Genomic DNA, 27,775 nt, shown 5'->3' with positions numbered 1-27,775 from the left:
TAAGGGTTCCGGGAAAAATTTTTGAGACGATGGTTGCTACTATTGCAGCTATTTTGTCTGCTGAAATCGCGATGGTGGCTATTACTTCGTTAGTATTTTCAATATAGTTTAAGTATGACTGGTATTCTATCGTCATAATGCACGCATATTTCTTAACCATAAAATATGCAATTCTTTACATTTAAAAAATCTTAGGAAGTGAAAAGCATTTAAATACTAAATTTGATCAAAACGATATGCTGCATCAAATAGATGTTCACTATTCAAATAATTTGAAAAACTTGACCTCTAGCAATCAGAATGCAACCTTTCAAGGTCAATAAAAAAACTAGCTGTTTCGATCTTGGAAGAAGCTCGTTTAGACGAGGGGCTAGATGTCCCAAAAGACCAAGAGAAATCAGTCAAGTTTATCTCTATCTTCAAGTGAAACCAGGAAAAGGCCTTTGGTAAAATTCAAGAAAAAGTCGGCATTGTTATTATTGATGGTGCTACAGCAAAGATGACTGGGCGATTCACGTCAATTGGCGAGATATAGGAGGGGTTCAGTATTCTTTGATTATACACAAGGTTGAAGGAAGACGACCTAGCAAAAAAGAATAAAAATTCTGCTCAGCAAATAAGAATGACATAGTCACTTTTTCTAAGCAGCTTAACAAAACAATTCCCAAGTCTTTACATCTGTAAAAGGGTTAATTGTGGAGCTATAGTAAAATTTATCGGAAATTTCAGTTTCTTTTAAGAATTTGAACGATATTTCAGCTGATGCAACACTAGCAAGCAAAGTCAGAGACAACCTTAATGCAATGAAAACATTGCAAATTCAAATGCTTAACTAGCTAGAAAATTATCTAAAGCTACTAGCTCTGTTTGACAAACAAAATGGGGTTTTAATACTGTTGCTGCCTTTACCTTATTTCATTTAAAGGTTTTTTTCTATTAGTTTTTTCATCATTGACAAGTTTTGATAGTGGAGACGCTGAATTGCTAATTATTAATTGTTTATCAACCGCACTGCTTACAAAGTTATTATCTATGGGCCCCCGGATCAGTGACCCCCCTCCCTGACCCCCCTCTCCTCAGCACTGCGCCCGTCTCTGTTTTATTAGAGACGACTGGGCAATTTCTCGAAAACTCGAATCTGAACTGATTCTGCAGACACGGAAGTACTTCCGCTTGCCTCGTTTCCAAAGCGGCGATTTCCTATTGTAATTTGTAAGTCAGGAGAGTAAGGTAATGCAGAAAGTGATGCCTATTAATTGTAACAGGAAAATATAATTTTTCGTGATGGCAAAGCTAAAAGCAAGAAACAGGAGAACGGGTCAACTAAAAACTGATAAGTTAAACGAAAAGGCTCTGGAAGGGGGACTCAATTCTAAAGGCTGGAGTGGGCTGGTCCTCTCAGGAGTTGTCGTTGTTGTTGGTTTGTTGACAGTATCAGGGATTCTGATACGTAATAATTTTCAAGTTGTCGATTTGCAGGAACACAATCGACAGAGCAGTGATGATCAAAATATTGAAAATGAAAACCATAAACTCAACAATCAAAATGAAAGCCCGTTGCATGAAAAGGAAAAAGGACATGATGCTGGTTTGTAGAACTAAAACTATAACGATAGGCCTGTTCGTTTTTTACAGATCAGGACCATGCCATTGCAGGAGTGCAGTTGATGTGGGGCGGTCTACACCCCCCTAGAGCTCTAAAATTGTCAGAAACTTTTGGATACTTGATTACATTATGGGAATAGGCTGCAGTGTTTTATTTTTATATCTCCCTGCCCCTTCTCTGACAGGCAGTTTATCCTCCCTGCATCCCCAGACTACATCGATAATGAGATATCAAATATTTTTGGAACCAAGGAGACATAAGACACAATTTTGAAATGTAAATGTATTTCCAAACCCCAATAGTTGCAGCTAGTCCAGATTGATATCCAGAGCTTTGGGTTCCTTGTTTGTTTTTATCTTTCCTGATAAGAGACAGAGTTTAAGATAGATTGCATTCTCCATTGTCTATTACAGCATCTTGGTAAATTTTCCTGGTGTTTCAAACCAGGTTTTCACGTAGCAGTGTTCTAATTGTTGGAAAACTAGTATATCGCTGCCCAGGCTGAGAAACTTACTAAATGCATGCTAACTTTAGAATTACCTAAAGATAATAACTTAAGAGGAAATATACACCCCATTTCAAGTGCTTGATACATCTGTTTCTAAGTGACTAGCTAACAAGATGCACATCTCATCAGCTACATCTTCTTTCTGTCCTCGTCAGCAGTGTGAGGGGGAAATCATTATCTTTCCTGAACGCTATGGACCCGGGCACACTTGTATCGAAGTTAAATGGTATTATCTTTGTCATACCTGAGAATTGAGGCAAGCTTTTTCCACTTAGGCAAACAATTGAGGCAAGCTTTTTTCAGGGGCAGGAATTCGTCCTGCTTCAAGAGAGGATGACAGAACCTTTGAGGGATTAGGCAAAAGTAGACAAATTTAGCAAAAATGAATTTTGCTGGGTGCACTAGGATTATAACCATGAAATTTGAAATACACAGAACAACTACAATGCAAAATGAATTTACTTCTCTGTATGTCATTACCATTTGGGCTTCCCTGTCAAAATATTTCCCAAAATCGGTTTTCCCATCACCAACTCTATCCTTCTTGCTTTGCTTTTGGAACAGCTTCGATATTAAGATTTTCTTATTTATTATTTCATAAAAAATGTCACGCTTTCTTTCCCTTCTTGTCTTTTTAGGCACATCTGCCACCAAATCTAAAACTGATTTCAAAAAGGAACTTTTCACACCAAGCATTGCAAATACACTGAGACCAGTTTCCATGGATTTTATGGGTAGGAAAATACAGTTCAAGGAGGTTACTCACAAAAACAAACAAAGCAGTGTTCATGTTTATGTTGCTGATAACTTTTTATCACCAAGGGAGTGTGATGGCTTAACTGCAGCTCATTTTCGTCATGTTCAAGAGACTGCTAGACAGACTCCCATCTTTTGCTTTGCTGGAGTTGATACAATGAACAAGCATTTGCATGATGTTGGTTTTCATTACAATGGAGGATTTTCAGATTTTACATTAGGAACAACATGTGTGAATGAGACCTTCTCCAAAGTCTTATCGTCAAAATTTCGTTACAGTTTCAGTACAGCATTTTACAGGGGTGACAGCAAATTTTCACTTGCTTTTGAAGATCAAATTGAAAAGGCTACTGGATTGGCTAAAATGCATGGTGGAAAATTCCAGATAACTTCATATCAAAGTGGCATAGGTAAGACTAAAGGATGATATTATGACCAATTTGATAAAGATTTTGCATGGGTGAAATTATTTAATATTGCATGACATCGGTTATCAATCAGTGTTTATTGTTTCGTCTCCTATTTGCTGATTAGGTTTCTTATGGTATGAGTCGTTTCAAAGCTACTCTAATGCTTCCTCCTCTGCTGATTACATTTTCCTCAGCCCTCACAGCTACCTTTTTCACAGGCAATAACAATGAGAAGATAAGCCTGTAAAAACACTTTTTTCTCATTTGCCTATAGGGACAGTGGAAGGATGCTAGGGGGCTGGGGTGCTAAACCCCTGATAATTTTCACTGTACTCCCGGCATTTGGTTTGACGCAAACGATCATTCACCATCTAATAGCACGATTGCTCGATTTAATAGTTTCTTATCTTATTTTGCTTCAAGTACTTTTGTGACTGTGCAGTACTCGTTTCTTATAGCCAGTTTCTTATAAAAAAATGAGTGTACTTTAGATACTTAGTATTTGAACTATAATAGCACTTCAAACATTTTCTTTTAAAAGTTTTTAATAAAAGAAGAATATTTTGCGATCATACAGCAATATCGTCTATATACGTGAGCGCTGGGCCACTCGCGTGGGCTATTTCTTACGAAAAGGCCTGGTACTCGAAACAAAAAAGACAAAATCTTGTTTTTGACCTTTTCTTTTTCTGCCCACCCATCCAAAAAAACTTTTAGATACCCCCTTAATGTGCTCTGTTGTGTCTGTTTGCATGCTTTATTAGGGAAAGCTAAATATTTTTTGTCAGAAAATTTGTTTCTTGCCCTCTTACACCATGATACCTTATTCGCTAATATTTAGGGTATTGTTTGCCCTTCTTAGAGCCACTGTGGATAGTGTATTTAAGACCTTCTTTTAATGCATCAATCATATTTGCCTATTTCATATTGTCTTTAACCATTTCTGAAAACTCTTGACAAGAGTAATAAAGGCTAGCTACAATTTAATGGTCATAAACTACTATGAAAGGTTTGATATACCGATGAAACAGTTGAGAATGAGAAAGATCAAAGTGCTTATCTATACAAAACTTTCTTATTTCATTTATTGGCATGAAACTGAACCCTTGGGTTTTTCAATTACGTATGCTTTCATGAGTGGTTACATCTGAATGGCACTGTGAGGTAAATTTGATGTCACTGTGTATTTTGCATGGCTTTGCCTTCAGCACATGCAACTGGTGATAACAGACTATGATCATGAACAAAAATGATTAATGAAAATAACTGACAAAGAATCCTAATTCGAGTTCCTGTCAACATACCAAGTTTATGTCATATAATACATTTTCTTAGAATTTAAACCAATGTTTTTTAAGTTTCTTCAAGACCCTTGTATCATGATTGGGTGACATCACAGTGTCACCAAAATGTGTTGATTTCCTTTATCTTTGTTCTTTGGAAAGGACTACCTTTCAGCTTTATAACTTGAATATGTGGAGTTTGGTAATGAAAAATATTTTGGGATGATTACTGTTTTCAATGAAAATGAATAAATTGTTGTGACTCAGGAGCCCCTTTATTTTACTTAAGATGACATTTATCCTGTGTTATTGTTCATTTCCACAACACTTTTGAGAAAAATAGACATATGTCTGATTCTCTCTGGATAAGCTCCATCATAACTTTATAACTTTATTACGAGGGGGGAGATTATTGTCGTTGATCTAGTTAATGAAATAGTTCTTCCTTTAGAGATTCACATAAGTGCAATTCGTTATTTGATATCATAGGTCTTTACGGGTTAATTATCTTTTTGCACTCTATTTTTCAGGATTTTCTAGTAAATTTATATAATTAATATAATGTATCTTTTGAGTAAATGAAAACTGAATCTGAAACTGATAACTTTTTTGAATGGTACTAATGACAGTTTTTTGTTTTTTTTAAGGATACAAAAATCACACTGATTGTACTGAAAGTGACGAGCTTAGAGATCGCTTCGCAACAGCTTTGGTTTATCTGCAAGATGTTAAACAAGGTGGCGAAACAAAGTTCCCGAAGCTTGGTATAAGCATTAAACCGAAGAAGGGCCGACTTTTAGTCTGGAATAATATGAGATCCGACGGATTTTGCGACCCAACCTCAATTCATAACGCTGCCAAAGTTGAAATTGGACATAAAGTCATATTACAGAGATGGTACATAGTTTTTTTTAAAGAATCTTTTACCTAAAACTTTATGTAGAATTTACGCAGCTTTTTCTCAATTATACGTCAAGGGAAATTTGTTTCCTTAATTTATCATAATTCGCTGAGAATTGCACCACCTACTATACAACTTTTTAGTCATGAGAGTTACCTAGATGCCTCCCTGTTTTGGTTTTATCACTTCTAAGACCAAAGGTATTTTTACTAAAGTTGCTTTAGGAATATACCCACTATTGTTAAACTGAAGTAGAAAATGAGCTGTTAATTTGTAAGCTATTGCAAACAAGGACTAATCTACTTGGATCCATATTTGTAGGCAGAGCAATATTGATAATTTGATGAAATATTTAAATTTTTGGGTTTTTTTATTTGCCCAAAGACGCTGGATGTTGCTGCGATTTGGCCTATACTAATTGAGTGAATCGATATAGAATGAAGAACTATTACTTACTACGTTTTATGGTTGCTCAAAAGTAAACGACGATCAGTGTGACCAGTTGCGTCTTAAAATAAAACCTCCACGGGAGAAATTTGATGAATATTAAAGTTAGCATTTTTGAAGTAAGGGTTTCATAATTTTCACTCAGGTTTTTTTAATAAGAGTATGCATGCTTAAAATATCATATCAGAAATTTATGTGAGCATTAATGAAGAAATAGAAATTTTTTTAAAAAAGGCCAAAAATGGCAGAAATGGCAAAGATCTGATCTGAGAAGTATTGGTCTAAAAAATGAATTTATTAATAAAAAAGAGAATCATAGAAAAACATTAAGTCAAAGATAAAAACATTAATATGCAATCGCTGTTTTAGACATCAACACTCACTCGAAGTCTGAAAATAGTGTTTGTGCATTGCTTTCTTTCGTTTTGATATCCATTTGTCCGCTTTTTTCCAGGTATTACTACCAGTCGTTCCCATCACTTGGCAAATCACCTCCTGAGCCCCAGTTGCCAAAACGAACAAAATACCAGCCAAGGGTGTCCTGTGATGAGTACGAACAAGGGAGCTGTCGCTGGTATGACGAATGGGGATATGACCATCTTATTGACTATAATATGATGCAACACAATCTCAAATGATGTAGGCTGTAATACTTTGCAACAACTTGAAACATCAGAGTAATTTGGGAATTATTTTACTTAAGATTTGGCAGAAAAAAATTATTTTGATATGTACAGTCAACTCTGTGGTGTACAGTCCATTTGGTACGGGGGATCGTGAAGATGTTCGAACGAAGAACAGTTCAAATTATGGAAGTTCTTTTCATTGGGGATATTGTTAGGATTTTTTCAAGGGGCCTAAATATTTTGTTTCAATTAGTGAAACTTCGAATTACAAGAGCTCGAGTAAGACAGAGTCGATTGTAGTTTGATTATTGGCGATTTTATTGATTTAACTCGGCAGAAACTATTATATTTTATAGACTCCAACAGTCAAGTAATATAAGCACGTTTTCCGAGCTTTGTATGAGTTAGTATCTTCAAACATATTGAAAGCTTTCCTTGAAGTGAGTGTACTGAGTTCGATCTTTGGTTGCTTATGTAGCAAACAGGTTTGAAGAACAGAGGCAGTGCGGATATGGTTGTCGACAAAAGTTTCGCTTACACGATGTGACCTACAAGCCTGGCTGTTGTGTTTTCTTTTTGCTAGGTAGCCAAGACAATATATGATATCTTTCTATGATATTATTGTTTTCTGATGATCGCTGTGTAGCGTGCAGCTTCGAGTAACAACGATGAACGTGGAATGTCTGTTTGTCTCATTCTTTTTATGTTATCATTCGATTTGCAGATGACACGAAATAGCGCACATAGCATACTGAACCACATTTCGTCCGACACTATTCAGAGTGTGAACTTTGGATAATGGCCGGAATAAAGCAGAAAATCACATAACAACAGCAGTTTTTTTCATGTTTATGTAGATAGATTCCAAAACTGCTAGATGAAACGATGATCGGGCTCTGCCAATAAATCCGTAACATGGCGCCATTTTAGTTTTTGCCAAATCTGATTTTATCCAGTAAATACTGCCCGATAGCAGAATCGCATGTTTAAGCTATATCTGCAGATGTAAAACTACAGCGAAAACATGCGATTCTGCTATCGGGCATCAGCAAACCCAGTTTGTGCAAAATGGTGCGTGTTTCCGATTATTAGTAGTGCCCGATCGTCGTGCCATCTAGCAGTTTTGGGATGTATTACATAAACATGAAGAAACCGCTGTTGTGTAGACAGACAAATTCGTTTTCACCTTAGCAGTCCATTGCTAACATTTTCTATAGGCAAGCGGCACTGATTGGACAACCTCGAAAGTTATGTGCTCGCGTTTCTGATTGACCTATTTCGATCCATAACTGGGTATATATATTTACTAGCGTACTGTTTTGATCTATGTTCTGACCTTTTATACTCTGAAGAGTGTCAGACAAAAAGCTATAGTATGGCTCAAAATGTTTGTTTTTTTCAAAGCCATTTTAAATTTTCTAGCACTAATAGATTGTTTGCATAGAACGCAAAAATAATTTATTCATCGAAATATCCATGTTCTTGCTAAGATTTTAATTTGTGAATAAAAAGTCTTGGTAAATTGGTAAAAATTATGTACTCATTACTGCAACTTTCCATTAGAAGCTCGGAAATTATTTGTTATTTCGAATAACTTTTTTCGAATTTGGTTTCAAAGTCTCCTATGGAGCCTAATCTTTTATCCAGGGCTAAAGCAAAGGTTGTGATATGTTGATTCTCGGTGAGATTTGTTTAACAGATCTTGATTTTGATGAACATAATAGAAAGTTGCCTTTGCTTTTTTGTTATCTTGTTTGATTAAAACTGCAACTGCCGGTGAATATCATTGGTTCTTATCACTTTACTTTCGTCAAAAAAGCTTCGAACTTTTTTTAACTTGGATGCACCATTCTATATTGTCTTGATTCAAACGATTTTGGACCATTTCATTTTACTTTGGCGACGAGTTTTTAAAGTTTTACTGTCACTGCATAGGGAAAATATAGGCGGTAGTATGAAGAACTAAAGTTAAAAGGTTACCAATACTGTCTCAATCCCGAATTAAGAGACTTATAAAAGGTTGTTTGACCTCATAAAAAGCGAAGAGACGAGAAGTAAAATTAATGTATAAATTAAGTATGCCTTTTCTGTTCCGATCAATTCTTATGTCATCTCTTTGTTTTTGTTATTGTCAAGTATTTGCTTCAGCACGTTAGTGAAAAACTACGATCTTTAACAGCCATGCCTAGTTTTTCAAATAATACTCTTTGCAATTCAAATCCTTTCGTATCGGTATTGGCACATTTTTGATTCGGGGATAAGTATTGTGTTTTCATGCGGTTGGTTGTTAATATTATGACTTTTAACTATTATGCCTTGCATTCCTTCTAATCTTCGCAGTAGATTCGCTGTATACAAGTTTAATACGTCAGTTGAGAACAAACATTTCACTATCTGTCTCTGATTTCTTTGGCTTATAAATTTCTCTGATTTCTTTGGCCGAATTCAATTTTGTTTTGTACTTGTATATGCAATTTTTTTAGTTTCACCACTAAGCTTCGCTTATACGATAGCTCGAAGAGAATTGCCAAGATGTATTGGAAAGAGCACAGTTTTCGTGAAATTAAACAGAATTGAGTATGCAGTAAACCAAAATTTCATTGTATCGAATCAATATCATTGATATTATTGATATTGCCGGATTTTGGTGGGTTGTGTTTATGTCAAACTTTGTGATCGAATGAGTCAAAATTTCGCGATCTCGTTTTCGCTAGTTGTTACGAAAGAGAGATCAGTGGAAATATCATTCAGGCTGGGGTAAATACATTTAGTTAGGACACAGGATCTTTTGGCGTATTTAGGGATCACATTTCAAAACAGCGAGAGCAGAAGGGAGTAATTTCTGGACAGTATACCATTTCTGGCAATATGGCAACACGGGTAAGGACTTGTTTTATTTCCATCTCTAATCTGAAATGTACGTGACTTGTAGCATGAGGCCACCATCATCACAGCAGGCCAGTGAGTAAACTAAGTTTGTTTCGAGGGTTAATTTAAAGGAGCCATGGTTTGCAATTTTTATTTCATTAAACAAAAGCGCTGCAATAGTAATGAAAAGAATTTTCTTAGAAATAGTGATGTCATGTTACGTTTTTTCAGCTATTATTAGAAATTTCCAATGATAACGTCATTTAATTTGCAAAAAGCTCTAAGCCTAAACAAAAGGGAAAATGACAGTGTTTCTAACAGAGTCAGGCAATCATGCGACCTGTAGGATAACTCCCAGCAATTGCTGTCAAATTCAGTAACTATATTATGGAATTATTTTTTGAAAATGAAAGAATATTAAATATTAATTGTATATATAAACTTTTTCTGGTACTTTTCCATAACAATAAATTGCAAACAAAATTGTTGCACATCTCAGACGAAAAGATGTGCAAAATCTTTCTCAAAACTTTCTTCTTCGCTATAGCAGACCTTCAGTTTCATGAAATAAAGATTTTAAATTCATTGCTCTTTTAAGCAAACTAACCACTTGAAAATGACAATAGAATCCATATATATTTTTTCAGTGGTAAATACCTGTGGAAAATATAATTTTCAAACTGAATTTTTTTGATAAAGATCGGAAATAAATTTCATACTTTATTTAGCTCCTGAAACGACCTCCAAGAAAGCTTGCATATTTTCCGAGCATGAGAGCAGTGTTGTCGTATTTGAAAGGGGACAGCAAATTTGGTGCTGCTCCATTATCAACTGCTGTTTCACAGTATCAAAACCAAAATGGTAAGAAAAATTAGATATTTTTTTCTGTGTTGTAAAATATCATAAATCCAGGATATTTCGGCTTTATTATTTATGCGGTATTCCCTTTTTGTTGTTGTTGTAGATTATTATTTCTTTGGTATTTAGCATCATCCCTGCCAAATTGTTAGTCAAGACAGAGATTGAGTGAGAAAACCTCACCATTTCAGAAAACTTCAGCATTTTGCTGAGTACAGGGAATATTTATAGAAAGGTTCAGAAAAAGGGAAGCAGTGTGAATGGTAAAAACCACAAAACATATATTTTTTACTCTGTTTTTGTGAGCAGTGTCAACCCCAGAAAACAGGTATCTCTGTTTACGCTGTTTCTACAAGCAGGGTGAACACACAAAACAGACTTGTTTCTCTCCGTAGTTAGATTAAGTGAAAACCTATCAGCATGAATGTGCTAAGGCCAATTTACACGATACTGTTTTCATTTGACATCAATTGGTTTCATACTGGATCAGCTTTCTATTTTACATGAAAACTATCCAATTTGATGTGCTTCATACCGTTTTTACATTTAAAATCAAAACGCTTTAAATGCGGAAAGAAGCCAATTCGATACATCTCTTTGCTCGTGAAATGAAAACGGTAATATGCAAGTCATCAAAAATTTTGTGTCAGATTGGGAATCTAAGTATGATATGAAATGACAACATTGTCGTTTAAACAGGACCTAAGAATGTTTCTTGTAAAAGTGGTCACTTATAGCCTTGATAAGGCATACAATAAACTGCACTTGTTGCGGAAACAAGATGTGTGGCAAGGTGTGCACATGAGATCACATGCATTTCCCACGATGGTCTAATTTTTCATTGTTTTGAGTATAACAGAAGTCCTATTTGTCAGTAAAGGGAATTTGTGTCTTTCAAATCTTTTTTGAAAAATTTTGATGTTCTCATTAGGATGTTATAACCTCAAGTGAGTTGCAAATGGAATGAGTAGCATTCTGGACTGAATGTTATGTAATCCTCTCCTCTCTTTGGATCTTAAGGGCATCAAGCCATGGTAAATAAACCTTTGGGGTTACTTGATTTTGGGTTGATCACTGCAGTTTCATGTGACATTGGCATCTGCTGTTGACAACTTTCTATTGATGGAAACTGTTTTGTTAATCAGTACTGTGTTAGTTCATGTGACCAGTTTCAGGTCAACCTATAGCATCACACCACAAAATTCATTACTCAGCAGATTTTAGTACATTTGGGTATACCCTCTCCTTTTATCATGACTCATTGCCTTTAAATATGGCTGAACTTAAAACATCTAGTAGGCCTTCCTCGGAATAAATTAGCACAAGTGTGGCATTTCGCACCTCTAAGCTATTTTAGGCATGTGATGGAGTGCTATTGGTGTTTTGTCTTTATTCTACAAAGGTTTAATGCTTACTGTATGCAGCTTTAGAAAAGTCTTTTCTTCAGTTTTCACCCAACTTTAACAGTGAATACCTCTGGTGGCATACAGATAAAGGAAAGCTTGTGAATATTGCCAGGGATCTTTACTAAATTTGATGCTGAAAATATTTTGGATGCAGTTCCTGGCAATCCCTCTTGCCACCAACCATGGTGGCAGTCTTCATGATACCCTTGAAAAATGTTAATATTTTGGTTCCCACTTTCAATTGTGTCATCAAAAGGGATGTGAAATTAGTTTTGCAAATGGCACGATTTGAATATGGCATGATTTGAAAACAGCACAAAATGTTTCAGTGCAAACGCTTCAAACCGAAGAATTCTATAGCAGATTTCCCTCTCTTTGAATCCAGAGTGTTATCGTTCTGTTTCCAAGTGTAACCCTTGAAAATTTCATGCCGTGATCACAACCTGCCATTTTCCAAATTTTTCAACATTGAATAATTTGTGGCAGAACATGGCATCCTCGTCAGATGATTATGGTGACCCAGTACAGTGGACAAGACTGATGAAACACATCAAAATAGAAAACGCAAAATAATTTCTTGTTTTTGTGTCACCTTGTTAGTTTCCAGTGCTTTGATTAAAAAACAAACGAATGATTACAAAAACAGATGTGCGATTAAACAAACTCTTTGGTGTGGGGAGGCGTGTGCCAGCGCATGTGAGTGGGATAGCACGCCTTTCCCCGGAAGGCCTGTCTAGTATGAAAATAGAATGTTGACAAAACTGAGACCTCTTGAACTTTTCTTCAATTGTGCTTCTGTATTTGTGGAATAATTTAATGATCCTCATTTTGAGATTGTTTTCGCCTCATTTTGCCTAAAGTTATGGTCTGATTTCATAATCATCTTTGTAACCATAGTTTCTATCCTCTTCAACAGACAAAAGATCCCCATCTGTCCAAGCCCTTGTCGCCTCCTGGCCAATGGATCCTCATTTTCCACTCCCTGGTAATGTTGGCTTAGATTATGGGCAGTTTGCAGAGGATCAGAGTGGAAACAACCTAAAGGAAACTAGGAAAACATTGGCCAATGCTTTCCTTGAGGCAGAATCAGAAGAATACCGAAAACAACTTGTTCTCAGCCAATTTATTGATGAAAAATTCAAGGAAGAAATCCAAGAAGCTTCAATGGTCTGTTGCAATACAATTATGCCTCTTCTAAATTAGCTTCTTCTCTGTAAGTCCAAACTTTTTCTCAGAGTTAGGAGAGTTGCAAGCTCTCTGTATTTCCAGGTGTATGAATCACGTAGTTTGGTCACATCGAGAGGAAGGACCAGGACACTGCTCTATAAGCATACTTTTTCATTGTCTTAAAACTATCTTCAGAAGCTAGGTAGCAAACAATACCAAGACTGGTATGAAGCATCTAATCTGTTTTGAATAGATTGTGAATAAAGATACCTATTCATCTCCAGAGACATAAAGTAGTCAATAAGTGCAATAAACAACATGTCAATTTTTTATTTGCCTGATGTTATTTATTTCAGCTCACTTCGCAAGCCTTTTTGTCTGAGATACATAGATGCACAACCATGTCTTTTTGTCAACTAAAATTTTGAACACCTGGGATTCTTCATTCACTATTTCACATTTTTGCTTCTCCACTGACATCAGAGTTCTCTTGGCATGGAATCCTGGGTTTAAATGGCTAGCTTGTAGCTGTCTAAAGGACATATTTTTTGTCCTCAATGTTTTCAGCAACTGGATACTGAGAGCTTGTGCATTTCCCATTAACCCCATAGAAAGGCTGTTTTATGTGCAGATAAAGACAGTGGAACCGAAATGCTATTGAAATTTTGAATGAAGCTGTTGGAATACATTTTGTGAAATAAGCCTAATACATGTCTTGCAAACATGACTGACAGTGAGTCAACTAAGAAAAAGGCATCTCAAATAGGAACAAGATGTAGACATCACCACCAGGTCTGTAGGGTCAGGAAAAATTATTAGGGGAGGGAAATTAAAGATAGGCAGGGGGCAGAAGTCTTTATATGGCAGTGACCAGAATAGACAAGCCTGCTACCAATTGGACAATTGCATAAATGTATCTTGATTTTCTGAATTACAGTAAAACTTTATATTCCTGCATTACAGAGCACTGTATTTCCAATTACAAAACAACATGATGTTGAATGCTCAATTCAAGAATGCCCAAAGTTCATCAAGAAAAGTTTCAATGATTTGTTTCCAAATCGTGTTTTTCAAAATGAGGATGATCTTACAGTAATAACTGTAAGTCAAAGAACACAAAATGACATGACGGTGTGGTCAGAAGAAGTTGAGAAAGAAAGAGAGGCCCTATTTGAAGTTGTAAGTTTGTTTTTAAGTTGTGCATTTGATGTATATATATTTACCTTTTTTACTTGTGATGTGAAATGTTTAGAAAACTGACACATTATGAAGGTACATAGATATTCTGCCTATTTAAATGTGGACTGGCTTATTTGAATAATTAGTAAATAAAGAACACCGCTATACACAGAGAACAAATAACAATAAACAAATGTCTAAATCAACTATGGCTAATATTTTGCCCTGGCATATGGGGCTTCATCAGAGCAAAAGTGAATATGTTTGAATATGTTTGGGCTGAATCCTTTCCTTGACAAATCCAAAACTGTTTTGTTTAAAATGATAAGACTCCTGCCAATCATAACCAAAAATTACTCTTTTCCTAAACGATTTTTGTCCTGCAAGTAATGCCTGAATAAAGGGTCTTTTGGCAGTGACATGAAGCTATAGTAATATTGATGCATCCCTTCCCTATATAAGACAAATATCATAGATGTAGGCCTTGCCATGGTGTTAAATGCACCACCAAATCATAAAAATGTGGATTGATTTTATGCCTAAAGCATATATGTGTTCATTTGCTAATTGAAGAATATTGAAAGTTAGATCTATAAAGCTATTCAAAAATCATGGATGAATTGATCACACTGAGTTTCAACCAACCTAGATCTTTATGTTCAGATGGTTTGAATTTTTTCAATGAGTTAAACTTGTTGAAAAAACAATAACATATTTTGTAACTAAGTCTTTTCAAGTTTTTTTCCTAACCAGTTGTATAAATTGCAAGCAGACATGATCTTCCTCCTCCCTTATTTCATTGGAAGCCTGAATTTTACCAAAAATAAATGCAAGGATTTGACAAAAAATTATTTTCTTCTACTGTGGGCAAAGCACCATGAAGTTATAAATCCACCCTGTACTAGGCACCAAAGTGTAGCCAAAAACTAGATAGTTCTATTATAAATGAGGAAAAATATAAAGTAATTAAAATTTACCTTTATAAATGCATATTTTCTGCTGTGTTTAACAATATAGAAATACACCTTAAACATTGCTGATCAATAGTTTAAGAGAATGGTAATACTATTCAGCTTTGTGTTTCAGTTTGTTGAAAATGCAAAGCAAGTCTGTGAGCACCTTCAGTCTGCTGGCTATTGGGCAGATTTCATTGATCCAGCTTCAGGAAAAGCTGTAAGTACTCTTGACTAAGACTGCATTAAATTTCTTCTGCCCCCTCTTCTACTTTTGTAAGCTGTCAAACAGATGCAGCTAGACTCTATTTTCCCTCTAGTTATGTTGATGTGAGACAATTTAGTCACACATTGACCTGAACAATTTTTCTTTTCTAAAGGGCTTTTGCTGTATGAATTTTCTTATCGAAATATCTAATAAAGTCGAGGAAGACTTGAAGTCTCACTGGCTGAGATAAAAAAAACATGTCAAAGATAGATCTTTTTGCCAGTTTGAATCCCTTTAGTCTAAAAGAAATGAAAACTTCAGTTCAAAGGACAATTATCATTTGCTGTTAAACAGAACAGGGTTCTAAACTTGAAATAATCAAGAGAAGTCTCAAATTGAGACCGGTTTCGAGGATCAAATTGCTAATACCTCTAAAGGAGACATACTTGCCAAGTAATATACAAATGCCTTGGATAGTCAATATCTTCATCAAAATTTAGGAATAAATTTATAATGGTCACATTGAACTGTAAGCCTCATTTGGTCTATAGTACTAAGGTCATGTCCCTAGTGGTGCTTTCCGACCACTATAAAACGTTCAAAGTAGTTTTACAAACTTTACAGAGTTTGTTTTCTCTCTTGAATTCTAATTCTAGGGTAAGCAGTTGTTGTGAACGCTTTGTAGCTATAAAAGTATATCTCTTGAACCCTATTAGGTACATCTGATTGACATTTGATTTTATTTGCCCCTTATACTGGATAATCTACCATGTTTCATAGGAATTGAAAAATGTTTTCTCTGGATCTTGATAACTAACTGCATTATTTGTAATCGAAGAGGCAGAGGAATGTTTGTTTCTATTTTGATAACTGACGACCCTTTGTTAATTTTATGAAATTTTACCTGTCTGTGTTCCATGCTTACGATTTTTTGTCTTCCAGTCAAGTAAGAGAGTTGTTTTTTTTAATTTGCAGTTTTTCAGTGATCATAGCAACTCAACATTGTTCGAAACAGATGAACGGTTCAATCATCTTGGATTCACCATTGACGACCTTGGATGTTGCAAAGTCATTAGGCATAAACTTTGGTCTACAAATGTATTTGTTGGGACTATCTTTACAAATGCTCCAACCGACTGTGAGATTTTCAAGCACTTTTCTCCGCCTCATAATTAATAGGACATGATTTTCTTCGCGTTTTGTTTGAAGCTGATGTATTGTTAACACCCCATACATGCTTAATTTAATTATATATCAACGCAACATCGCAACATTTCATAACAATTTTAGGTTTTGGAAGTTTCTTGGCTTACATTTGTGGTTTGTAAAATGAAATAATTTCTGGTGTTTAATAAACGCTTTCCATTAAACCCAATTAATGTATAAACGCTAATAATGATACTAAATAACACAATTTGCATCTTCCTCTCTTGGTATGTCTATTTTCACCCACTTAATCCTGGTCAAGACCAAGCCACCGAATGCCTTTTTCAATAGTTGTTGCTTTAGCTTCGGCTTATTCAGCTTGAAATTCACACATACGAACAACTACTACAGTTACAAAAAAATAAACTAGAGCTTTAAAATTGTTTGGTAAGTTATTTGGACATTCCATCCAAATCTGAGCCATAAGGCGAAAACAAAACTAGCACTTACAAATCTCAGCCATTAGGCAAGTATGGACCTTCCGACAGTTGCGTTTCACGTTATTGTAACATACAATTGAAATTAGTTATTTTATTGAATAGAAAAAGAACTTGAAGAAATTTGATTTCTGAAATAGAAAATATCTTAATAGATAAAGAACTTTTTTCAAAATGGTATGATTTCCCAATTTCTCTCGTAGTTGCAGAAAACGGTCTAATATCCCGACATTTATCAGAAATAATTAAATGTAGATTGGAAAGGTTTGGATACATTTTGTAACAGTCAGATACAGACTTTTTGTCTACCCAATTTGGTAAAATTTGCCAATATTACCAAGAAGGACTAACAAAGCCAAAGTGTGCCATTTTTGCCAATTTTGCGGAAGCCCTAAGAAGTGATCCATTTTTAACATATGCCAGACGTATAAGTCCCACTTTTCTGAAAACGTTCATGCCAAGCAATTTAAATGATATAAATTTTTAGAACATGAAAAGCCTTTTTTATGAATAGGGTGTGGTCTCAAAAAAATACAAGAGTGGAAGCTTATAAAAGCTCAAACGATACACAGTAAATTCATAGCAAAATGGCAACATTTTCTTCGCAAACTTTTTTTGTTGATCGTCGTTATTCAATGCAGGGAATTTATCTTGTTAGGTCACTCATGACACAGGAGAAGACTGCAAAAATATTGTCAATGCAGTCGTCTCTACCACACAACCAGTTAAAGTCACATAAGATTTTACGACACACTATCCAAAACTGTTCAATTAGTATCCATTTAGAGTCACAATCTGCTCGCAGTCACGGCTTTTCAAGTTTGACTGTAAACGCATTCACGTTCTAGGTAGCCGTTGGTCGCCAGGCACTTCATATACTTCAAATAAACTATGTGTTTTCTGACTAAAAGAAAAAACACTCAAACCAAGAAATATTGGGGTGCGAATTTTTTTTAAAATTTCATGACCCCAAAAATAACTTTAGGATGGGTGCATTTCAGTTATAGATTATCTTCGGCTTTTATGAAAAAGTTGGGAATACCTTTAACCACTCTCTCTATCGCCATCCCATCCCTGTTTACTTCCTGGTTCTATGAGAAATGCGAAAATATTGTCTCCTTCTAATTAGCCTTGACTCATTGGTTATGGCTTACATTAATCTTAGCTAAAGGGCGGTAAATGTGTTTCTATTAATATAGCCTCTCGACTCGGTCTTATTTTGTAAGGTAACAAAGAAAAAACTACTTATAATTCTTCGTAACATTCCCAAGTTTCACCCCATGTCTTTTCTTGTGAAAAAGTACCAAAAGAATATCCCAAGAGCCTTGAAAACCAAGACCTTGGAATAAAATTCAAAGTTTGGCAGCACTGAAGGAATGCAACGCAAGCATGCTATACTTGAATCATGAAGCGAAAAGAATAAAGGCAGTACATTAATCAAGTTATTAATATTGCATATTTCTCATAAATTTATCGCTCTATTCAGTTCAAATTATCAAAGTGACAAAAGATGATAGGGAGGGATAGGCTGAGAAAATTCAAGGCGATCGGAATCTCAAGAAATATTTTTTTAAGCAGGGAGATAGAATAAACAGGGTGCCGTTAAAGTTTAGTATAATACAGTGTTGAAAAGAAAGCAATTACTTTTGTTATTCTTATTGTTTTGTAGCTATCAATCATGTTTAATCACGTGACAAGTGATGTGTAATTGAAAATGTTTATTGTAATGATTTGAGTCTTGGTAATAAGAGTTCAACTAATAGTCGCGGGATTTCCCAATATTAATCAACTTCTAAATATTGTTAATGTTTTCTATCCAGACACCTCGCAGCCATTGGGCTAGCAGGGACTATAGCCCTCCCCCCTCCCCACTTTTTTTGCAATAATAGGCTAGAAAAGTTTATGCAAGGTTTACTCTAATGCAACTTGGATCGTTTACTCCTATGTAGTAGCAGTTCTTCTTGACTAGGAACATTTTTTGTTCATTTTCTAGGTTATTTATCCTGTTTAATGACATGTTTTATCTAACTTCCAGGTTAGCTTGGTGTTTTATTAGCATTTTTATAGTTATTGATATCTTCTCTGAACCAGACTTTATAAAAAAATTCAGGAGAAATAGCAAGCATTTTCTAAAAGGGCGTTTTTTCCGGCGTTCTAGAGGGCGTGGCCTCAAAGATTTGCGAACACACCCATTTTAGCCCCTCTACTCTTAGACTGCTGTGCGGTTCCTGTTTATATCAATTGAAAAAAACATTATGATTCATTCAATGACTCCAACCCTTATGAATTCAACATACAGCAATGAAACCCTCCATGGGATAAAGATGCAAAACTCTTTTTTACAATAATATTGTTTATAAGAGAATTCAGGCTCTAAAACATCAAATTTTTTAGGAATATCTTAAGAATATTGCTCAGCTTTAGCTGCTCGCATATTTGTGTCACATTCAGCTGTTGCCCTGCCTGGTATGCGATGTTAATAAATGGGAATCGCGAAACCGACATCTCTCGTTTTCATAACGCCTTGGTTTTTATTCAAGAACAGGTGATTTCCTCCTTTAAAACTATATCAGTTTTGCAAAAAATAAGAATACTTTAAGTATATATTCAGGCTCACAATGAAAATTTTATAAGAATATCGAAGCTGGACAAAATTTATAGTATTCTTTTAAAGAAATTGTATACAAGGGAGGACATCGATTAGAAATAAAAATCTGGTTATGGGTAACAAAGCATTATAATGATAAAAAAATAATCATGATTTATAACAGAAATACTTTTTCTGATCAAACTTTGAGGTCAATGACCAATAAATTTATAGCCGGGGGCTATAACTGGGCACCTCGTAATCACAGTCAGAGTTTTTCCGTATATGTTTACTGTTTCTAGAGTGGGAATGAAAAAGACTGGAAATGATGGGGTGCCCACCTTGATAGATTTTTCGTACAGAGCTGTTATAAAAAATTGAAATATTTTCACTGTTGAAATTCCACTTTTGGCCTTCATTTTGTGTATGTTGTCCCAGTTTATCTAGAAAATAATCGATGGTCTGTACCTGGATTAGTCTCGTTCCCGTACTGCCTCTTTTGCATGAAAAGTTTAGAATTTTGAAAGAAATTGGTTTCCTGGATTTATGGCAGCCATGTCGAAGTTTAAATGGGTTCAGTTGTTCTTTACATGTGTAATTAGTGTAGCTTTTGGCCTTGAATGTCGTCCGAAAGGGAAATGTTCATGTGAAATGTCGGATGGATCTGGTACTATCGACCTCACTCCTTTGAGTAACACGAATCCCCCAAGGTCAGAAGGATTTCCAGTATTATTTTTAATCAGAATTTAATGGGTAAAAATACCTACATAGTTCGTATTCAACGGTTTGTTGCCCATTTATAATATTGGCTCCAGGGGAAGCTATTACATTGTTGCAGGGCTCAAATTTGGTTCCTGGTTGCGTTGTTGTTAAGCACAATTGATTTTTGGAATTGTAATTGAAACCATCCTCGGAATCAAGAAATATCCAATCCATGTCAGGTCTGGGTCCTGAATGTGTCCATCTCTGAGGGGTTACACTGTATCATACAAATTTTTCCAAAGTTTAGATAGCTGGCACCTGCCAATGACTTTGATCTTGAATCAAAGATACCAATAATTGATTAATGTTTATTATTATATATAATAAACAATTTTAATCATTGTTTGTGTATTAATTGAAATTATCTGATAAGTATTTTCATATTTTGTAGATTCAAAGGGGTGAAAGAAAGCACAAATCCAGATTTTTCTTTTGATTATGATCCTTGTAAAACATTCAATAATGGACAATGCAATAATGTCTTTGTAAGTATAGTCCCCCTCACTTTGTTCCTGAACTATGATATTCAGGAATCGGCATAAAAGATTATGGGGGAATATACCAGAAAAGTTTGCCAATTTGTGATTTTAACCATTGAAAAATAAAATAGCATACTTTCATGTTGTATGAACTACTAGCTTTGATGATGAAAATTAGCAGCACACATGAAACCTAGAGCAGGATGTAGGACTACATCAATTCTTCAATAATATCTCGTTTGCTAGTACTGATATGAAATTAATTCAAAATTATTATAGATTTTCAGATCTACTAACTTAAACCGTGAAAACAGCTATGAGTATTGTGCTCTATCACATTCTCTTTGATCATCTAATACAGTATAAACAAAATGATAACTGTTCGAATAGCTACTGTATGATCAAAAATCCAGGACCAACAATTAATTCTTTTTTGGTATGACAGTTTATTTACAGGACAAATGTTTGAACAAATCAAGCATCTTAAAATATCACATTCAGTGGCTGGAAACTTTGTCGAAGCTTTGCAGGAAATCTCGATTTTTTCATTTTGCTGCCAGGAGGAAAGCTCTGCTCATATTGTTATCATCTTATATGTTTCTTCTACCCTGGTCAAGTAAAACTGTTCTTGTACTGAGAATACTATTTATCAAAATCTTTATAGTTATAAATAAATTCAATTGCCTCTATTTTGAAAAACATTATACCCTTTTAACATCAAAGAACTCCATTTTATTCAGTTTATGACCACTTGAATAGCAGCTGTTATCTATTTCTGCTCAGGAGTTGTTTGGATTAGTATTTGTTTATTTTTCTGAGTTATGTAATTTGTGTAGCAAATTTTTTACCATTTTTTAACAGTAGCCATCAATATCTGTTTTACAAAAAATTCTTATTTTTTCATTATTTTTCTGGGCTTAGTATTGAATGAATAATGAAGAATGAATAATGAGCAGAGCTTAGTATTGAATGAATAGTGCAGCAGAAATGTAATCCATCCACCTTGAGTAATGCTCCACAAAGCCAGCCTCATCTAACTTCCTCTCCAAACAATGTTGATATTAATTATTGTATTGTAATATTGATTACATATAATATTGTTTTTATTTTTTGCAGGTTTGTCAAATGTATAAAGACAATGTTAATCAATACAATGCAGGAAAAATTTTTGGCACAAAAATTTCTGGCAATAATGAAGTACAGTTTATCTACAATGACTCACCAATTACAGTGAGGTATACACAATCATGTTCATATGAAAGCAGTATTTTATCCAAATAATATTTTACAAAGCAACAGAGTATGGTTCTACTTTGATTTATTACTTTAAAGGACACCACATTACTTGGCAGTAACATATAAAGATGACAAAATATTTTCATCATACTTTCAGTACTTTTGTGTTGCATTTTTGTCAAGAAATTTTTTCAAGCATTTTGCCCAGGCAATTTCTGTATCAGTTTTTACATAATATTATGAAATGGGAGAGATCAATAAATTCAAATATTATTACTAAACAGAAGTCTCATTTTAATTCCTCAACCTTTTCTTAATCTTCTTTTGACACATAAATGAAAATAATAATTTTCAATGAAAAAAGTTTTTTCGTAAAATCCAAAATGGATGCTTGATTACATCTGGAAAAATTATTTGGCAAAAAAAATGCAAGTTCTCTTGAATTTAGGTGGATTTTGTTGTAGATTTATTCTGTCCTTTATATATAAACAAAACCTGTTTGATGATATTAAGATTATTAGAGAACGATCTTCCCTTGAAGATTCGTTCCTTGAACTCTATCGTACTATTTCGATCAAGCCTGAAGGAGTACTATGTTAAACAGTAATTCCGTGTAAATATAAAATATTGTTGTTGAAACGATTTCTTGTAAAAAATTTTTTTTCGTAATTACCTCAGCTAGTTTTACATTGTATTAGGATTACTATCATTATTTTATTACAATTTAATTTTAATAGGGCCCATGTTGATAACAGTACTTTCTAGTACTGATAAGGTATTTTTACCCTTTATAAATATGTATATTATTCTTATTATTTTTATTATAGAGAAACTAAGGCAGTCTTCAAGAGGCACTGATGCAAATTTTTGCATCCCTAGATTTCAGCGATAATTTTTGAGCCACAGGTTAGGGGCTCATGATACCTGAAAATATATTTCTTCTGTCTGTACTCACTGTGGAATTGAAGTTTCAAGACTTTGATAATTGGGACATACGTTTTTGATGTCCACTTCTTTTCTGGTCTGCTGCATGGAAAAAAAGGTTTTGACATCATTTGGCAGTTCTCAGTCCGGGCTTGTTGCCCTGGCTGGCTCAATCTGTCACCATCGTTGATTTTCTTTCACTTGTGAAGGTAGATGGAGGACATGATGGACCATGTTAGTGGAGGTTGAAGTAAAATAAACATCTTTGGTGTTTGTCGTTGGTATAAATGAGCAAATCTTGTTCCTGTTTTACCAGATGCTTGCATACTTGCACCATTTCTTGCATCATGGCTTTCACTGAAATAATACCCCTATATTTCTGCCCCCATCTTGTTTGACACTAAAGTTTTGTTCTCGTAAGGTACATAATCTTTACATAGACTGACCTACATTCATTTGGGAAATCACTTAATGGTTACAACTTTTTGCGTTAGTGCCTCTTTAATGAGGCAGTATTTGTGAAAAAATTTGCAAAGTCTCTTAAAATTAGGTGCCTGGATTTTGTTAAAGATTTATTCTGTCCTATAAACAAAACTTGTTTGATGGTATTAAGTTTGATAGAAGAACTAAGGAAGTCTTAATGAAGCAGTTGTTGAAGCTCAATGAATCTCCACATCTAGTGTTTGTGATTGTTAATCTAAACAACCCTATTTAAATGCTATTCTCTGACCCAGTCACTTCAAAACACCATGTTTCTATGACTTTGTGCCAGCATCTATTTTCAGGCCACAAATTTCAGCATTGGAGCAATGATAAAAGCTTCAATGCAGGTTTGCCAAATAATTGTTGTATAAATTCGACAATTGCTTGTTTTAGACTCTCCTGGTTCTTTCATTTTTCTTTGAGGCATCTATTCTTTAAAATTCAATTTTTTGAGACAGTTATTTTTATATTTCTTAGGGCTTCTCCCAAAAAATTCATGCACTCTTATGCCTATATATGGGTGTGTGATTTCATCTCATGTTGCCAAATGTACTCTGAATCCAACTTCAAAATTTGTCCAACTTGAAAATTTCAATTTGTCCACAGTTAATTACATTAAATAGTTTTTAAAACGTATTATATGAAATGGAAGACTATATCTAAACTATTAGTGAAATCAAGACATATTTTTTATCATTTTTTTAAGAAATTGTGTATTTTTATGTCATAGGAAAACAGTGGTTACATTAAAATGCGATGATAAAGTAAAAGAAGATAAACTTTCTGACTTTGCAGAACTGACAAAAGATTCGTATGTATGTGCCTGAAACTTTCTTTGGCTACTAACTCTCAGAGGTCTTTTTTAAAACTGCTTTTTTAAAATCTTCCATTTTTCAGTCATGTAATGGACATGTTTTACAAAGTCGGATAAACCCATTTAGAAAGAAAAATAAAGTAATGGAAACAGCTATGCATCAAAATTATATACATTTTGAATAGCAAGTTAGTGAAAGTTTTACTAGTAAGAATTTGGAATGGTCATGTTCACTAGTTAATGCAGGGAGAAGGAAAAAATAAACGAATTTTGACATTCAACAATAATTTCATATTTATTTTTGTTTCCAATAAATGCCCGTTGTGAAATTCAATTAAAGAATAAACATGAAAGAGAGGAAGCACTCAACCTGTATTTTGTTCTCTTCACTTTCATTTATTATCAGTAATATTTATTTTTCCTTTATTAATGAATTATGAAAATGATGTATCCTTAAACTGAAATAATTTCTTTACTCTACTTGATGATTCTCAAACAGATGAATTGAAAAGAGAAGTTTGATGATCACAGAAAGTCCATAAAAAGGATATATTTGAAGAAAGTTTTTAGATGGAAGAGTATCATTGAAAATTTATCCTTTGCCTTCCATCTGCTAAAACATCCTTTTTGTTCAACAGACTGCCACGCTGACATCAAGATATGCTTGCGCTGTTAAAAATAGCTCGTCAAGCAAAAGGCATGGAATCAGCACTGGCACAGTCTTATGCATCTTGTAAGTAAGCCACTAGGCCTACAGTTCAGTTTCAGATTGTAAATCACAATTGCTGTAGCGTTGTGTTGAGGCTGTTTTCAGACGGCGCCTTAGAAATGTTGCTTTGCTGCACTATTTTTATGAGGAACAGTAATTTCTGCAAGGTTTGCTCTTTCGTTGTTTGGAAAATTCGAGGCGTGGGTGTTCTTAATGTTTCTTTTATTTCCACATTGATTTTTCCACAATTGCATAATGTGAAATGTTTTGAAGACGACTGGATAACAGTTTTATATGACATTTTTAGTTGCATGGGTGATCAACTGATTAAATCAACTTTTTTTGGTTAACATGAGATAAAATTTCAAAGACATCAAATTTGTCTTCTTCCAGTTTTTAACTGATGGTGCACCTTTTTTTGCGTTGTTCATATTTTTTGGTAAATCACACCTCAGGGTTCATGTGAAGTATGTTCTTGTCCAAAAAGAGTATACAGTACGTATTTACGTTTATCTTAGGCTTCTCGTTGCTGTAGTTATTTATCTTGCCCTTGGCATCGTCATTAATAAGTATGCCCGTAAGAAAGAAGGGAAGGAATTGGTACCAAACGCAAGTTTTTGGGCCGATTTTCCATCGCTAGTCAAGGTATGTTGTCAAAATTTGTTTTTTATTTCACTCTTTCAGTTCATTTATCTGCTTACTAAACAAAAAGTAATTCAACCAGCTTCTCCTGACCCTTGCATCGCTGTCACAAAGATATTATTAAGCGACAGACGTTTCAAAACTTTCGTTGCTTTTTTGAACATATTCTAAAGTGGAGGGAATTAACGTTAATCTATATAGGACTAAACGAATCTAGGAGCAGCTTTGGTACATTGCATCTACATGTATATAGTTGCTTTGCAATTTTACAGCCGCTAAAAGTCTCGAAGAAAATAAAAGAAATTAAAGGTCTTTCAAATAGTAAAGCAAAAACGTTTTGAACATTTCCTCTTATCTTACCTCATAAAGACAATGTTACGTAGACTTTGCTTCTTATTATGCGAGTAGTGATCAACTTTAGGAATTAAGTCTCGCAAATGAAAGGAGATCGGGAGCTCGATTGTCATTTTCATGGAAAAGATGAAGGAGATCAGGAGCACAGAAGGTCGTCTGAGAATTGTTAATTTCTATTTTCAACATTAATCATTTTTATTTCTAATTGCTTTTTGAAAGAAAGGAAGTTATGTTAGGAAATGTTTTAGTAGGAAAAGTGCAGTAGGATCAGATATGAGATTTGCGAAGAATACTTTTTTGCGAAGAAAAAAAAATTTCATGACCCCATTGCTCATGGTTTAGTTCAAAACTTCTATCTATACTATCCTAATCATTGGACAATTTGCTTAATTGATATTAATTTCTAAATCTGGCCGTCTCAAATTACATAAATATACTAAAATGCGTGCGGTACAATATGATGAATTTAAATAACGATCAATGTAGGTAAATTGTACCAGGAAAGATTTTTTAAAATAATTAACGACGTTTCGAGCATAGCCCGTTATCAAGTGTATATTTACTTTTTGTCTCAAATCACATGTTATGAAATTAATTGGCATCGGGCTACATGGCTCATTTATCACTCATTTTTGAGATTATTCACTCCTCTAACTTCTTATTGAAAATAAGATTCAAGACTATAGGTTAATGATATCGGTATAAAATTCTCTGAAGCCAAGAGTAGATTATCAGCCATGGCAACAACCACTTGCTGTAAAGACACTCCCAATCTCGGAACGAAAAGTTAATATTATTAAAAATGATAGCAAATTGCAATATTTTGAGAAACATGGCGTAGCTAAATATGTGGAAAAAGTTCAATTTTTAAAGTTTCAAGAATCTCAAATTTTGTACGATCAAAATAAATGCCCCAATTGAATATTTTAGCGTTTATGCCATCCTGAATTTTATGTCGTTGCTGTATGGATCTTTTTTTAGGATGGCTGTGTGTTTTCTTTCGGCAAAGTTAGAGGGAAGCCAAGTGAATATGAACGTATTTAATTATGAGAATGGTAAGTGGGACTTGTGATAAATGAAGAAAGTTCTAACCTGAATTGAATCTCTTCGATAGGTTGCAAAATATAGGACAATGTGTAGAACCACTTTCTGGAAACTTTTTGCCTCAAGAATAAGTTATAGAAGATGGCAAGGTGCAAAATATTTGATTAACGATGTTTTAGAATGTAAAGGAATGTCGCTGTGTAATTGTTTCATTAAGGTTAGAAATATATGAAAACTGTTTAAATGGAAATCGCATGTATCGAAGATCAGCAGTTACTTAAGAACCTTGTTATGAATCTTTAAATGCGTCGTTTAATTTCATTACTCGATATTTTTAGTTTTTTAAATCATTTTTTTCTGGATATTCCAACTTCCATTAATTAAATACGTTCATGACTAGATATTTTCAATTGAAGAAGAACGCTGTTTTCAATGGATTGGCTTGTACAAGAAAAATAACGCTGCTGTTATTTCAAAATTATTTATGAAAATGGAACATTGTTTATTTACCGATGTAAAGGACAAGCATGTATTTTGACATCAATTGGTTTTGTATAAAGTTAAGTTTTGCACCATTGTGATATATTTTCATTCATAACTTTTTTCTTTGTTTTACCTGTCCTTTTTTACCTAATTAAACTTAAGTTTCTTTCCTGCTTTGTGCCAGTATTTTGCCCATGCCTTGCATTACTTTCAATTCTTACATCAAGTTGCAAAATTGTTGTTAGATGTTACAAAATGTCTTTTCATATTTCCAATTATTTTCATACCGTGCTTTTTTATTTTAATTGATATTCTTGTAGTGCAGCAAACTTCTGAAGTTCCAACTGATTCTTCATACTTTCGTTTTTACAAAGACAGCAATTTTGTGGAATAAGACAAACAAATATTCTTGATTTTCGCCGCCTTGATACGAATTCTT

At 34.3% G+C, this 27,775-nt stretch overlaps 3 protein-coding genes across 3 annotated transcripts; all 3 read left to right on the top strand.

Annotated features, from left to right (window-relative positions):
• Positions 1-1,186: 1,186 nt before the first annotated feature.
• LOC135681902 (uncharacterized) lies at positions 1,187-8,930 on the top strand. The gene is made up of 4 exons (XM_065196545.2): positions 1,187-1,588; positions 2,753-3,280; positions 5,211-5,460; positions 6,366-8,930. Exons 1-4 carry the CDS (start codon positions 1,285-1,287, stop codon positions 6,547-6,549), a joined length of 1,266 nt encoding a protein of 421 aa, XP_065052617.2. The 5' UTR covers positions 1,187-1,284; the 3' UTR covers positions 6,550-8,930.
• Positions 8,931-9,262: 332 nt separating this feature from the next.
• LOC135681901 (cobalamin trafficking protein CblD) lies at positions 9,263-16,590 on the top strand. Its single transcript, XM_065196544.2, has 6 exons — positions 9,263-9,417; positions 10,134-10,266; positions 12,586-12,836; positions 13,800-14,015; positions 15,102-15,188; positions 16,152-16,590. Exons 1-6 carry the CDS (start codon positions 9,406-9,408, stop codon positions 16,350-16,352), a joined length of 900 nt encoding a protein of 299 aa, XP_065052616.2. The 5' UTR covers positions 9,263-9,405; the 3' UTR covers positions 16,353-16,590.
• A 3,307-nt stretch (positions 16,591-19,897) lies between these two features.
• Positions 19,898-27,620, top strand: LOC135681904 (cation-dependent mannose-6-phosphate receptor). The gene is made up of 8 exons (XM_065196550.2): positions 19,898-20,116; positions 20,560-20,653; positions 21,764-21,882; positions 24,021-24,105; positions 24,743-24,837; positions 25,332-25,458; positions 26,791-26,864; positions 27,254-27,620. The coding sequence occupies exons 1-7, from the start codon at positions 19,953-19,955 to the stop codon at positions 26,851-26,853; spliced, it is 747 nt and encodes a 248-aa protein (XP_065052622.2). The 5' UTR covers positions 19,898-19,952; the 3' UTR covers positions 26,854-26,864; positions 27,254-27,620.
• The last annotated feature ends 155 nt before the right edge of the window (positions 27,621-27,775 follow it).

The sequence above is a fragment of the Rhopilema esculentum genome, chromosome 16 (genome assembly GCF_057945365.1).
Source record: "Rhopilema esculentum isolate cy_ngs chromosome 16, ASM5794536v1, whole genome shotgun sequence".
Taxonomy (NCBI): domain Eukaryota; kingdom Metazoa; phylum Cnidaria; class Scyphozoa; order Rhizostomeae; family Rhizostomatidae; genus Rhopilema; species Rhopilema esculentum.
Note: the sequence above shows the minus strand (reverse complement) of the source record. Positions and strands in the feature narration are given on the sequence as shown.